This window comes from Bos grunniens, chromosome 28 (assembly GCF_055505025.1).
Source record: "Bos grunniens cultivar Pamir isolate PY7600 chromosome 28, Bosgru_T2T1.0, whole genome shotgun sequence".
NCBI lineage: Eukaryota > Metazoa > Chordata > Mammalia > Artiodactyla > Bovidae > Bos > Bos grunniens.
The window spans coordinates 3,916,362-3,931,586 of record NC_141192.1 but is presented as its reverse complement, the minus strand read 5'-3'; the positions used below and the strand labels follow the sequence as shown (position 1 = coordinate 3,931,586).

Below are 15,225 nucleotides of genomic sequence, written 5' to 3'. Positions count from 1 at the left end.
TTTCTTTCCTTGGGAGGTGCTGGTGCCCCCTGGTGGCAGCAGGCCTCCCCTGCAGGTCACTTCTCTTAAGAGCCTGTTTTGTTTAATTTTTTTTTTTTTCTAGTAGAAGTCATGTGCGCGGTCTAAAGATCATATAGTAAGATATGAAAGTAATAGAATGAAGCTTCTATTTAAAAAACAGATTATTCTCCAATGTGTTTTGATTTGTGCCATGTCCTAGAAAAGAATTTTGGAAGGCGATTTTGAATAGGAGTTGGGGAGTCAGTGCTTTCTGAAAGGAGGGTTGCCATTCTTTACGTTTAACCTTTTGTTCCCCAACCATCTCATGTTTTCCTGGGACTGGAGACAGGAAGCCAGTGGCCTCTGATACCCTTATTCTAAGCTGCTTGGATTATGCAGCTATTTTCACTGCCAGCCACCCTGATCTGCAAGGTAGTAAGGAGATCCTTAGGCCAGGTGGCAGCTAATCCTAGAGAAACCAGGGCGTGGGAGATGGGTGCCCTCCAGCGGGGACCTTGGAGGCAGGTTTCCTTGCTCATGACTGTTTCCGGCTGCATCCTTCTACTTTCTGAACTGTATCCTCTCATTGCATTAAAGCTGTGTGGGTGGTCATGACCCTCCCTGAAACACAGACGTGTCTATCTGCTTCGTGTTGGGCTGCTTGGCAGAGGCAGGCGCACAGGAAGCAGGGGGGTGAGATGGGAGAGAAGCTGGCATCCTCTCCTCTGGTGCTTAGCGTGGTGCCTGGGAGCTGGGCCCAGCAGCAATCCTGATGATGAAGGTCCAGCACGTCTGTGACTGGGTATATCTTGGGAGAGGGGATACACAGCCTCGTCTAAACCCTCTCACGGCACATCAGTGGGTGCCTTGAGGGGTTCTCAAGCAGCAGGAGATGTGAGAAGACTGCATGGCAAAACAGCGGCCCTGGCTACAGGCCGGGATACAGAAATGGAGCAGAAGGCTGGTGAGGACTCAGGCACTGAGCCAGGACCTCAAGACAAGGGAGGGGGAGGGATGGTGCAGTTCATTGTACAAAAACAAAGTCTGTGTATGGTTGAAGCAGAAAAGTTTGTCTTGAGAGGAGCCAGGGCTTCACCCGGTGTTGTTGGGTGGGCAAGCTGGGGGCCCAGGATGAATAGTAAGCAGAAGCAAGGAGCTACTCAGCAAGACCTCAGCTGTGGCCAGGCACAGGAACTGCCTCTGGAGGGTGCTGCTGCTGCCCCTGATAAGCTGGGGCGTGGCAGTGCTGCCCTGCATACTCTACATCTGGACATCGCTGCTACTCAGCTTCCCTGGGTCATTTGCTGCAGAAATGAAAACAAAACAAAACATCTGGTACAGGGGCCTCTGATTGGCCCAGGCAGGAACACGTGTCCCACAGACAGCTGGAAAGTGCACTCCAGGGTATCTGGTTTCATGGTGGAGGAATGGTTATAGTGGACATTGGCCAAGCATGAGATTAACTCATGCATGTACACAGCCCCAAAGGTGCTAATATCTTGCCCATGGCGTGGAAGAGGAAACTGAGGCACAGAGATATGAATTAAGTTGCCCAGAGTCACACAGCTGGCCTTCCCGCCTGGGCAGGCTCAAGCTGGAACCTGGGCTCTCAACCACCTCTCTGCTTCTGAGTGAGCCTGTTTCCCACAAGTTCATATGGAGCAATTCTCTGAACACCCAAAGTGGGGCAAATGCTGGTGGCCTAAACGAAGGCAAACAGCCACGGTGCTAGACTTATGGCTGCCAGTGAATAACCGCTGATGTCTATGGCTCTGAGGCAGAGTCGACTCTGCGGAGATGGTAATAATGGGTGTCCAGGTGGTGTGACACTTGGAAGGGAGATCTGTGTATGTCACCCACCCCAAGAACTGCTCCACCCCTTCCCCTACTTAAGACATTTAAGACCCACCAGGATCTTCTCCATCTGTGGACCCCACAACACATACAAGACACCTTAAACAAAATAAGCTATAGTAAATGTCAGTGGTGCATATCAAGGAAATCCAAATGATGTAAAAGGAAAACTCATAAAAGATAAACAACTGCTAATGATCACTATGATAGTGACTCAGTTATATAATTTATTTTATCTTATTATATTTTTGGAATAATGACTGCTGCATCCTGAAATAATGACATATGCTAATCATAAGAATTTAAGAAAAAGAGAAAGTATAAAGAAGAAAGTTAAAATATCAGCCTAAATACTACCATCTAGAAGATACTATTGTTTGCTTTAGGTAATCATCAGATAGCTATATATATAAAATGTATATGCATGTATATATGTGTGTGTGTGTGTGTGTGTGTGTGTGTGTGTATGTGAGAGAGAGAGAAGAGGGAGGAGAGAGAGTCCTAGAGTGGAAGCATAGAAGGTGATCATACATTTGTCTGTATGGCAATAGGTCTAATGAAGAAAAAGGTTAGATCACAGGATATATGATACTACTAAATCCAATCATGCCCTGAATCTTTCTTGAATTTAGCAGGAGGAAAAGGAGCTGGAGTAAAATCTTGCCTTTCATGGGGCTTTCCAGGGCTTGTTTGAGGTCTTCTAGCAGAGAAAACCCCTAGGGATGGGTGGTGGCCCAGATTCTCCAGACCTCTGAGGTCTGGGAAGGGGACTGATGAAGTCCAGGCTGTTCCTAGCCCCCTGGGGAAGTCACTGTGGCGACCACAGCCTGGACTCACCAGAGGGCAAGGCAGAACTTCATCCTCAGCGTGCAGTCCTGGAGCCTGGGCTTCCAGGAGCAGGGATGGGCAGTGGGGGCTCCCTGTCCTCCTGGCCTCGCCCCACCACGACTTTGAGCCCTGGGAGCTCTCTTACTCTTGGTCCCGGTGACTCTAGCAGAGCAGGGTTGCATGGTCCCAGGACATCAGCTAGAGGTGTCTCCTTTCCCCAGGCCACCCCTGGGCTCCAGGTCTCCTCCCAGGGCTGGCCCAGATCCAGGGGAGTTCTTGGGCTCTCCCTGCCTCAAACTTCTCACCCTGTTAGGAGTCAGCTTGGTTGTCAGAGCTGGCACAGTGACAGGCTGCACTTGGACGAGCTGGGCAGGTTCCCAGACTGCCACCCAGGGCCACTCTCTCCTCTGACAGCAACACTGCATGGTGGGAAGCTTCGTGGCATCAGAGCTCATTTTTGGGTCCGTGGCAGAAGCAGGAGAAGCAGTCATGGGAGAAACATGCAGGAAAGATAGACTTATCGTGTACAATTGGATTGGGAGGGTTTGGGGCAGAGAAGAGAGGATTACTAAGGGACCTGAACTCGTGTTCGCGTGTCTGAGAGCAGCTACCTGGAGGAACACATAGCTTTTCAGCTTGATAGGTGTGTGTTCACTGTGTATCCACTGCCTGTATCAGGCGCCATGCCAGCTGGCAGCAGTAGGAGACGAGCTGAGCAGGACATCCCTGTCCCTGAGAGCAACATCGCGTGATGGGGACAGACGTGGGCCCAGGCAGAGGGAGAGAGGCGCTCTAATGGGAAAGATGCAGGCACAGGGAGGACAGAATGGGGACAGTGTGGAGAAGGAGTGGGCACTCCGCACCCCTGGGCCTGCACTGTGCCACACGGGAGCCGCCCGCTGCAGGTGGCTGCTGTGAGCTGGACCAATGTGACATGTGCTGATGGAAAGGTACAAGCATGGGCCACATACCCGATCTCAAAGACTTGGTGCAAAAGCATCCCAATTCATAGTAATTTTTGTATTGAGTATACACTGAAATGATACTACTGTGAATATAGTGAGTTAAAGTACATCATTCAAATTAATCTTACCTGCTTCTTTGTACTTTTCTTAAATGTGTCTACCAGAAAATGTACATGTGCCTAGCATCTGTGGCTCAAATTATGATGCGATTAGACCGAGATGCTCTAGTTGACAGCGTGAGGACCAGGGGCTGGTGATTAAGAAGCATGGGTGGGGATAGATTTGGACTTCACTTCCCTGCAGGGGATTGACTTTGAAGGGGATGAGCTTCCTGTCCCTAGGTGTTCCAACAGAAAGGATGCTGGCAGTTGGGAAGAGACCAAATGTATGAGCTCCAAGGGCAGCTGCGATTCTAACCCTAACCAGACTGCAGCAGGCCCCTTTTCTGCCCACTGGGGGCCTCAGTCAGGACCTCAGGCCTGACCACCCCTTGGTTGCGGCCCAGAGATCCCGCCCTTCCCTGGCTCTGCCTGTGGTGGCCCTTGCGGCGGCCATGCAGGCGTGGGCTGCGCCTCGCCCTTAGCGGAGTGTGCTGGAGCATCTCCTGGGCTCTGGTAAGGGCGGCCTCTGCAGGAACAGCCACGTCAGGTACCACGCCCACCCCTTCCCATGAGCTGCCGTCTGCAGCCCCCACTGAGCGGGCGGTGGGGATGGTGAGGTACAGGTCAGTGTCATCCACGTGGTAGGTTTGCGGTGGCTGGCAGCCCCCACTGGTCACCTCTCCGATGACCAGTGCTCGGCCCAGCCTCTTCATGATGTAGGTGAATTCCTCTGCGGCGCCAGCAGTCAAAGTGCTGGTCAGAATGACCATACTCTTCTTGGAGCCATAGCGTTCACCTGCAAGATACAAGACCCTTCAAAATAGGGAGTCAAATCCCCATGCTGGGTACTGGTCTTCTCCAGACTGCCTCAACTCAGAGAGAGGAGGGTTGGTTCTGTATCCTCATGTCTGCATGCGATTCACTCCACCTTTCTAAGCCCCAGTTTCTGCATCTATAAAATGAGGATAAGGATGTGTGCCTGATCCTGAGCATGCAAGTGCTTGAGAGTGTTTTTCACCAAGTGATGGGAAAAGGCTTGACTGATTTACCTGAGAGAGGGGCTAACCTGACCAGACTCTTTTCACTCTGGACGCCCAGAAGAGCCAAGTTTGTGATTTAATGGTGACAACCTCTAGGACAGTGATGTCCAATAGGAATGCAACATGAGCTTAAATGCAAGCCACCAATGTCATTTCAAGTTTTCTAGCAACTATGTTAAACAAGTGTAACGGAATTGATAAAATGAAGTTTAACACTGTTTATTAATTATTTATTAATACTAACTCCATGGATCCAAAATATGCTCCTCTCAAAATTTTTAAACAATAAAATTATTGAGATATTTTACATCCTTTTTTTCATAAAATCTTCAAAATCTCGTGTGCACTTAACACTTTACACATTCCAATGCATGCGGGGCATGTGGCTCCCATATTGGACATGGCAATTCCTGGGCTCCATGGTCTGCAGATCTGGTTTTAACTTCCAGTCTTGAATATCTATTTAAATTGAGAATTCATCTGGTCCTGATTTTTATTTACATTTTATAATATTATTGAATGTGTATCTTGGAAGATTGCCCCCAAATGCTTGTGTGATAAGAAAATGCGCAAATGAAAATTGCAGAGCGCTTTTCTGATTAGATGCACAACCTCCGTGGGTTTCCCAGCGCCTTCCTGTCAGATGGGCATCCAGGTTCCTTGGTTTTGCAAGCTAAGCAAGGGAGACAGAGCCAGGCTATCCCCTGGGATGTGAACGGGAGACCCGTGGTTCTGTAAAGCAGAGGGGCTGTACTGCCTCCTCCAGCCTCTGCTCTGGGCCCAGGGCAGGTAACAGAAGGTTCATTAGAGTTATGAACTTTCTTCAGGCAGATGTGCTGGGCAGCTGCTGAGAGTTCAGATAAGGTGGAAAACCACTGGAAACCCATTGGGATTTGGTTATGGGTAGGGGATCCTTCTGGCTCTACATTTGTCTTCCAGACTGATGGTTGTCATGGCAAGAATGGCAGCATTTTGGTTTTAGACAAACCAGTGTTCAAATTTTGGAACAATCATTAGCTGAGTGACCTTAGACAAGGTAGCTGACTTAGTTAGAACTCATTTTTCTCGTCTAGAAAATGGACATAATGGTAAATGTTTTGCAGGGATTGAAGGTCTCATACACAGAGTGCATGGAATAGGACAGGGGTTTTATATTCTGGCTATGATTACTTTTACCTGAACCCAAACTGTCTTTCCTTGATTTCTCAGGAGCTTCTAGAATAATAGGAAGGAAAGCCTTCTGCACGCACCTTCAAGCTGAGAAAGGGTCCAGAGCTCACTGACAGAGTCGTTGGGCCGGTTGTAGATTTTGTCCAGCAGAATAGGTGGGCCTTCGTCGAAAAAGTAGGAGCACAGGACAGAGATGGAGGAGGTGGGGCCACCGATGTTGAACCTGAAGGAAGGGAAAAGTGGCCCACTAAGGGGCAGAACCCACAGGGAAGCCCTCGATGCCCCCAGGGGGCCCAAATCCTCGCCCTGTGGACTGTTCTTAATTCCAGGCAGCCTAAGTATGGTGCCCTTTCCTTATCTTACAGAATTCTTTGGTTGGCATTTCCCAGAGTACAAGATTCTTGAGAACAAGGGACTTTGTGGTCAAATTCGTTAAAAAAAATAGTACATAACAGACCCATTCTTTCTGTTCATGTATTAATATGTTATGTGATACATATTGTATGTTATATTAAAGGCTCTGCAAGTCCTGCAGCTTGGAACTTGTTGATAAATTTCCTCAGCTTGCTGACCATGGACTGCTCCCCTGAACTCATGCTGCCTGTGAGTGGAGCACATTTTGAGAACACTATCTTCCCAGGTTCACGCTTACTAATTTCACAGTCCCCACTGGGCATCTTAGCTGAGATGTCCTAACGGCATTTAGTGTGGTGGAGTCTGTCCCTAACTGGTGGAGTGTTCAGAGCTGTGGGACTGCACCGCGGAGCCTGTGGTCATTCCAGGCCATTTGTATATGTCCCACTGTGTGACTTCTCTGGCCCCTGTCTCCTTATCTGTGAAACAAGGAGTCCAGCAAGGAATGCCAACAACTGCGTTGGCAGTGTATTAGCAATCTCTTCTGGTTGATGGTCTAGGATGGCCTGGATGGGCTCAGGGCCCATGACTTCAGCATCTGAACCTCCAAACTGTGGCTTGGAAGGATCTTTAAGCAAAGCACACCTGTGGGATGGGTCTCCTCTGTAAAAAAAAAAAAAAAAAATGTGGACTATACTGTTAAGCTGGTGAAGGACGGGAGGCTTGGCATGCTGCAGTCTATGGGGTGGCAGAGTCAGATACGACTGAGCGACTGAACAACAAGTACAGTTAAGCAGAAAGAGATTTAGCATGAGGGTCATTTGGATGTTCAATAGAGCGTTTGAAGAATAAAGTCATTAGAGACGCCGCAAGTTCTGACATACCCAAACCCAAGCCCTGGGAGTTTCTCTTCCAGGGAGGAGAACCCACCTCTGTGATCCAGCGCCACCTAGTGACAATTAAGAATCACAACAGTATTGCAAGCCAGCACCCAGCGTTCTCTCTCAGTCAATCCAGCAGCTGGGGGTGGAGGCAGGGTCCATTTCCCCCGGGGAGCAGGCTTCCCTCCTCCCAGTGCGCGTGGAAGGTGCCTGATGGTCCTTGGAGTGAGGAGAGGGCTGGCCACTACACACGGGCATTCTTCTGCCCATTACCCTCCTAACTCCCTTCCCCCAGCTCTGGGAAGGAAACTCGCCTTGTGTGAGGCATACCTTCACAGAAGCAGATGGGAGGTCTAGCTGAAAGCATCCCCTCAGCAATAATTTTGTGATGTAAAGAGTTCTTTTTGCAGCAATAGTGGCTGAACTGTAATATTCTGACTGGGCCATTGGCTTTATGATTCTCATGACCAGGGTTGTCCTGCGCTGATTTTGTAAGATATGAGACCCAAGCATAGGAGGAGGCCTAGCTTTCCCAAACATGGCTGATCATCAGAGTCACTTGGATGATGCTTGTCAAATATACTAGTCACTGGATCTCACCCCTGGGGCTTTGGATTCGCAGGGATTTGGATTCAGAAGGACCCTGGACTCAGTGTTTTTAAGGTCACCCTTCCCCTCTCTCCTCACTTAATCCTATGACCAGGGACATTTGGGGACCACCAGACTGGCCCAGCGCTTCTCAGCCTAGAATGCACATTGAGGCCATGTGAGCTTAAAACCCACCGGTGGTGGAGCCCCATCCGGCCAATTACACCAGAACCCCGGGCTAGCAGGCCAGAGCCCCGACAGCCGGGTGCTCCCCTTGGTCCCGTCCTGTGTCCCAGAGTCCTTTCTTCCCTACCATGCACATGGCTTTGACCGTCTACAGCAGCTGCTCAGGCCCACTGACCTCATGTCGACAATCAGAGCATCCGTGTGTACAATCTTCTTCCAGACGTGCTCCACCAGCAGCTCGGAGACCTGGGTGAGCAGCTCACAGTCCCCAAACATGTCAAACCTCAGGTAGCCAACATTGCCCTCCAGCACGTTAGTGTGGAAGGAGAACTTGATCAGGTCTTCAAAGACTTCAGGGGAAGGGATCTGAAAGAGTGGGAGGTCAGCTCCATGTCAGGAAAGGAAAGATTTGAAAGCTCACTTGTTTTTTAGGGCTTTGATTACTTTATTTCTTTATTTCATTACTGATCATGGTACTTAAATGGACAACCACCTCTGCTAAAGAAGAAAGTCCACATCCAGCTCTTCCATGGCTGTGGTTCCCTGTTCTGCCAAGCCCCGCCCGGCATCTACTCCCTGTCACTTCTGCAGATACAGTGAAAGCTCAGATTTGAAAGTGGGTGCCATGGAATTCCTTTACATCGTGAAAAATGTTGATGGCACGGGAAGGGAGCTAACATTTTGTAAGGAAGGAGTGGGTGCCAGGGCCTTTCCTGATGGTACCTGGAAAGTTAAATGGGTAGTGGGCCTGGGGCGTGAATCCCATGTGTGATCAGCAGCCTCCTTACAGGGAATGCTCACGGGTGCCAACTCCTCAACCTGGCATCTGAGTTGAGAGACCCAGGCCCAGTCTCCACTCTGACTTCCCTGAGCTCCCCAGATACTTTTTGTCTGAGTTCATCACTCCCTCCCTATCTGAGGCAGGAAGGGAAGGCATGAGCTACAGGGCTCCTGAGTCTTGACCGGGGATGTGGACCTGGGCTGAGCGCAGTGTGGAAGTTGCTGTAGAGAAGACACTATTATCCTCATCTTTTAAATTTAAAAAAAAAAAAAAAAACGAAGCACAGAGTGATTAAGGAACTTGCTCGGGCTCATATAGCCAGCAAGTGGTAGAGCCAGGACCCGAATCCATACAAGGTGACTCCAGCCCAGGAGCACCCCTGCTGACTTCAGGACCCCTGCCTTCCAGACCTTGAGCTCTCCTCAGTCACAAGTTCTCTGGCTGCAGGCCACTGTCCCGTGTGCTCCTCCAGGCCTCAGTGCCCCGTTTGGTAAAATGAGATGACAATTCAGTCGTAGATGCTTTTGGTGCCTCAGCCCTCTGATTTCAGCCACAGCCGACAGGGCCCTGCCTCTGGGCACCCTTGTCTTTTTCTACTTCAAGATCTTCTCCAAGCTGCTCCAGAACCTGAGCGAGTTCTTGTTTGGGGGTGACTTTCAGCTAACAGAGGATGGAACTACTGAGTTCTATCTGCAGAGGGACAGCTCCAGGAGGCACTCTTCACACTTGTCAGGGTGCTATTGGACTCTTCAGAAACAACAGCCTCAATAATGGACTCACCAATTGGGCTCCATCCAATTCACCCTGCTCCCTCACTCCAGCTTCAGCAAACATCTCCCACACCAACTGCCCGCACGCAAGCCCCTGTCTCAGGTCCTGCCTTCAAAGGAACCAGGACAAATGCTCCCTGCTTAAGTGTTGTGGCCATGCAGTGAAATAGTAGATGATAAAGGCTGTGGAGAGGTGTTGTAAAGCTGTTTTGATGGAGCTCTTTGTTGACAGGAGAGCTTGCTGAGGCTTGCGGCGTACTTTGGCCCCTGATCTGCAGAATTTTTCTCTCATCCACCCTGCAGCAAACCTCCTTAGCCTTGATTTACCCAGATCTGCAATGCTGACATCAAATATTTTGACCACACAGCTTCACTCAGAATTTCCCATTCTGTTGGCCCTTGTATCTAGGTGCACACTCAACCCAGCATGACACCTTTGGGAGACAGTACTTGGCATTGGGGGAGGGGAGAAGGCAGTCAGTGCCCCACCAAGGCAGCCTCACCTCGGGAGTTGTCTAGGCTGGGCACCAGCACCCCTGGGCCTGTCCCAAGGCTCCATGTTCTAGCTCCAAGGCAAATGTGAGGCCAGGGCCACTCCCTGATTCCCTGTCTCCATCCCCCCGGCTCATTCACAAAAACTGCAATTCCCCCAAGGCAGACAGGTGACGTAGATGGACACAAACCCCACATTTCCAGGAGAGGAACTCATGGGGACCTCATGTAACTTAGCAACCTCTTTCTCTAACACCAACAAAGAGAAATTCTGCAAACTCTTGCTTTCTACCCGGACAAGAATGAAGTTCCTTCTGTACTAGCATTTTTCAACCTGAGCTTCTGTGGGTACTGATGTTCTACAGAGGTAGTCAGGGACCTCATGGGCACGAGGAGTGGAGGACAGGGTCAGAGAGAGGAAAAGATTTGACTGGTGAAACTTTAACATGAAAACAAGTCTGGAAGCCATTGCCTTGAACCCTGCACAGAGCCCTGGATGTGTGGACAGTCGATTGACTTCCTCATGGGACCATGTGGGACCAACTTTCCCTTGTGACTCACCTGCATGGGTACAATGCCAGGAATGCGGTCTTTGGCATCCTCAGGTATATGAGCTGTCTTCAGGTGCGGGTCCCCGGACAGCACCTGCAGGTCGGCTTGCAGCAGCTCGGCGAGGGCGGCTTCTGAGGTCACCCTGGCATAGCGGCTCTGCAGACCACTCAGTTCGGCTGCCATCTTGACTCCCAGCTCAGGGGAGGCGTAGTTATCCGCTACGAGCTTCCCAGCTGTCTGCAGCACAGTGGGCACCTTGGCACGCAGGGTCACTATGTCCCGGGCTGTGGAGAGGGCCACACTCATGGGCACAGTGATGTCCGGCTCCACCCCAGCCAGATCCCAGGCCTCGCCGGTGCTGGCACTCATGGCCATCTGCGTGGGCATGGAGGCATATAAGGCGCTGCTGCCCACCTGGTAGATTCCCACGGAGAGTGCCCCTCCGGCCGTGGGCTCCCCGATGATGGTGGCTCGCTGCAGATCCTGCATGGTGTGAGCGAAAGCCTCAGCTGCTGAACCGCTGGTGTGGCTCACCAGAACGTAGAGGTCCTTGTGGGAGCCGTAGCGCTGGCCTGTAACGTGGGGCAGGGTCCATACCTCTGTGACCCTTGACGTGGCCCTGTCAAAGACAGAGTAGAGGTGCCGGCGGGGCTCTGCCTCGAAGAAGTAGGAGCAGAGCAGAGGCACGGCTGTGGAGTAGCTGCCGGGGTTGTAGCGCAGGTCGACCACCAGCGCGGCCGTGTCCACCAGCTTCTGCCACACCAGCTGCACCAGCTGTGGCCCGACGGCCTTCACCGTCTCCAGCTCAGCCATGGCGTCGAAACGCAGGTAGCCCAGCTGGCCGGGCAGCACCTCAGTCTTGAACAGGGCCTCGATGAGATAGGACAGCTCCTCCGGGGAGGGGACGACGGGAGGCGGTGGGGGCGCCTCCTCAGCCACCATTTCACCGGGGCTGTGGAACACCAGCAGACGGTGGTCCCCAGACATCTCCTGCAGGTCGGCTGTAAGCTGGGAAGCCAGCGACTCCAGGTCCACCGCGGTGCGGTAGGCCCCCTGGGCCAGCTTGGCTCGCAGCAGGGCACCCATCTGCCCCACGACCTCTGGCCGAGCATAGTGGGCCTCCAGCAGGCGCCCCGTGCCTTCCACCAACTCCCCCAAGCTTCGGTGGAACTCCAGCACCTCCTGGGCTCTGTCTAGGGCTTCCTCGGCCAGCACGATGGCATCGGGGACCACACCGCCCCCCAGCCAGCACTCGCCATGGTTGTCGATGAAGGTGAGCACAGGCACCGTGAGCGCCAGGCCGCCCTCGGGCGTCTCCAGCAGGGATACTGTGTGTGTGTGCAGCAGGCTGCCCGCGGTGATCTCGCCAACCAGCGTGGCCCAGCCCAGTGACTGCATGAGGAAGGCCAGCTCCTCGGCCGCGGTGGCGGTGCGGTGGCTAGTGAGCAGGTACACGCCACGCTGGGTGCCGTAGGGCCGGCCCAGCAGCTCCGTCTGGCTGAAGTGCTCGCGTGTGACGTTGGTGCGCCGGTCGTAGGTGGAGAAGAGGCGCACGGGGCTGGCGTCAGGGCTCTGGAAGTAGGAGAGCAGCAGGGGCACCGCGGAGGACGGCCCCCCGGGGTTCTGCCGCAGGTCCATGATGAGGTGCTCCGTGTCCTGCAGGGGCTCCCACACCTGGTGCAGGATGTACGGGCCCAGCACCTCCAGGACAGAGGCATCAGCGAAACTGTCGAAGCGCAGGTAGCCCACGTTGCCCGGCAGCACAGAAACCTGGAACACGGAGTCCACCAGAGCCCGCCGAACAGCCTCGTCCTCGGGCACTTCCGGGACCGCCTCTGGAGGTTCTTCAGCTTCTTCCTCAGGCCCAGAAGAGGCTTCTTTGGGTCTGACCACCTGCACCTGGAGCCTGGGGTCCTCAGACACAGCCTGCAGGCCAGCATTGAGCTTAGTGACCAGATCGTCCTCGGAGACCACCGAGGACAGGTCCATGGCGGCCAGGTGGCTCAGCAGGGCGGGCACACGGTCCACCAGCGTGTAGTACTCGCGCAGCGCCTCCTGAAGGCGCTGAATGACTCCTGGCAGGGCCCTGCGCAGCATGAGAACGGCCAGGGCTTTCTCCAGGGCCTGCTCGGCCGGTGTCCCCACACAGGGCAGCACCCCACTGCCCTCCCACGTCTGGCTGCCCTCACCCAGGGGCCCCAGGGATCTGGACACAGGCACAGTGAGAAAGAAGTCGGACTGGCCTACCCTCAGCTTCTGGAGGTTCAGAGCCCCCCCAACAGTCCGCTCGCCCACCACAATGGCCCTGCGCATCTGTTTGAGGATGTAAGCGATGTCCTCAGCCACGCCCCCCGTGCGGCTGCTGGTGAGGACCACCACATCCTTGTCCGCACTGTACTTCTCTCCCAGGGCTTCAGGCAGGGTCCAGATCTCAGTGGTTGTGTTGGAGGGGCGGTCGTAGACGGTGTCCACGTGCGAGACTGTGCTCCCCGGGTGCAGGTAGGAGATGACATAGGGGATGCCAGACACGTGTCCCCCAGTGCAGTGCCGGAGGTCCAGCACCAAGGCGGACGTGTTCATGAGCTTCCTCCAGACGTTGGCCACCAGGAAGCTCCTCAGCTTGCTCATCACCTCCTGGCCCGGGATGTCGTCCACCCGCAGGTAGCCCACATTGCCTTCCAGAATCTCATGGCGAAGGCCATCCTGCAGCCCTGCGATGATTTCCTCTAGTGTGAGGTTCGTGACTGCTGGAGCTCGCGGAGGGGCCTCGAGGGTGCTGGGCTCATAGGAGATGACCAGGCGAGGGTCATTCAAGGAGCTCTGCACCCCAGCTGTCAACACATGGGCCAGAGTCTGAGGGTCTGAGATAGACAGAATCTCCTGACTTTTGATGGCCTGCTCGATGGCTCCCTGCATCCCCATCAGGTTCTCTGGGAAGCAGTAGTTATCCAAGAGGACCTGGGCCATCTCCAGCACCAGGCTTGGCTGGAAGAGGTGTGCGGGACCAGTCAGGCCGCAGAGCAGCATGGGCAGGAGCAGGGCCCATTTTCTCACCATGGGGATCTGGAAGGAGGGCTGGCTCCTGCACAGAAGCTCTCTTGACACCGTGCGAAGGCAACAGCCACTCCCCTGCGCAGCTGCCTTTCTCGCTCGTCCTTCTCAGCTGGCGGACAGAAGGTCTGGGGCTAAACTCAGGAGTTGGGGTGTAGCTCCCAGCCCCGATAAGCCTTTAATCCTATTTAATTCAAGCTCATAAGCCCTGGGGACTGGGGAGAAGGGGCGGAAGTGGCTTGACCCAGAAGGTATGTTGGGGTCTCATCTGGCTGCACCACCTCTGGTAGAATGACATGAATAACTTCCATTTGAATTCCTGCCACGTGCCAGGCTCTGTGCTCCATACTTTATATGCAGATGGTTTTCATCCTGCAAAGGAAAGTTATTAACGTGCAAGTAAATAGCATTTCCCCTCTACACTGGATGACCTGCACCACTGGAATTAGGGAGAACTCACTGGAGATCTGGTTCTGCCACCCTCTGTGGCCTTAGGGAAGTGTCTTACTTATTGTATAGACTAAGTGAGAAAATATGGGTAAGGTGCTTAGCATCAGGCAAGAAGAAAGCACTAAATTACTGATAAGGTTTCCGTGTTAGATAGTCTATTTTGTAGCTGAATAAACAGAGTTCAGTAGCTCTCAGAAGCCCACCGTCCTAGTTGTGAGGGGGATGTGACAGCCAGAAGAAACCAGTAGGGCCATAGTCACTCAGATCATGCCGAGGTTGAGTCTAAGCTTCCATCTGCCTCACAGCTTGAAGTTATTCCCTTCCATAGGGAACTGAAATGGTGCCCATGGCAGCTTTCATGTGACGGGAATGAAATGTCCGGACTTCACCACGGGGCATGGGGAATGGGATTGGTGATTCCAGGGCAGGAGAAGTTAGCTCTGAGATATAACAAGTATCCATTCTCCTGACTAGAGAAGACTCCCCTCCTGGTTGAGTGCCCAGCCCACAACCCTCTGCTTGCAAGGAGAATTGAGTTGGAGGACTTGGGTCTCTGAGGTCCAGGCCCCACAGGTATCCAAATCATTAGTCCCCAGTAAATAGCTGGACTTCTGCTCCTTTGCATAGAAGTGACATGGGTCCATCTTCTGACTGACTTATCACAGATTTCCCAGAATACGTACTACAGAGCCTAGACCCTGGAACCCCTGCTTTATGTCCCCATCCCTCTGGGCGTAGGCATTTCCTTCACGTAACAGTCTGGATGATTATGGCTCAGAGTGTGGGCCACATAGCCAAGGAGAGTTGCCAGGCTCCACTCTCTTCCCTTAGCCCCGTTACCGCCAGGGTACCCTCCTGAGACCAGGCACGTATGTGCTTCAGCAGGCAGCCGGAGGAGGTGGTCTTGGGGCTGGGGGCCCTTCTCAGCACACTTGAAAGCCACAATCCGCTCTCTGGAAATCATTATCTGAGGATGTTTACCCAGTGGTTGATGAAGGCCAAAGAGGTCAATTAGCTAAACAAACATATTCTTAGCTCATGAGGATTTGTTTAATGCCCAAGTGACATATGGTCACATCACTCCACCATTTGCAGCCAATCAAGTGAGACTGATTTATTATAATAATAAGGCCTCCTTAGTCCCCACTGGGGAGGCTGAGCC

At 52.8% G+C, this 15,225-nt stretch overlaps 1 protein-coding gene across 1 annotated transcript; it reads right to left on the bottom strand.

The window, feature by feature from the left end:
- Positions 1-4,065: 4,065 nt before the first annotated feature.
- On the bottom strand, positions 4,066-13,659 carry RBP3 (retinol binding protein 3). The gene is made up of 4 exons (XM_086381335.1): positions 10,572-13,659; positions 8,143-8,333; positions 6,039-6,181; positions 4,066-4,544 (listed from the first exon to the last, which is right to left on the bottom strand). The coding sequence occupies exons 1-4, from the start codon at positions 13,617-13,619 to the stop codon at positions 4,066-4,068; spliced, it is 3,861 nt and encodes a 1,286-aa protein (XP_086237461.1). The 5' UTR covers positions 13,620-13,659.
- Positions 13,660-15,225: the final 1,566 nt, after the last annotated feature.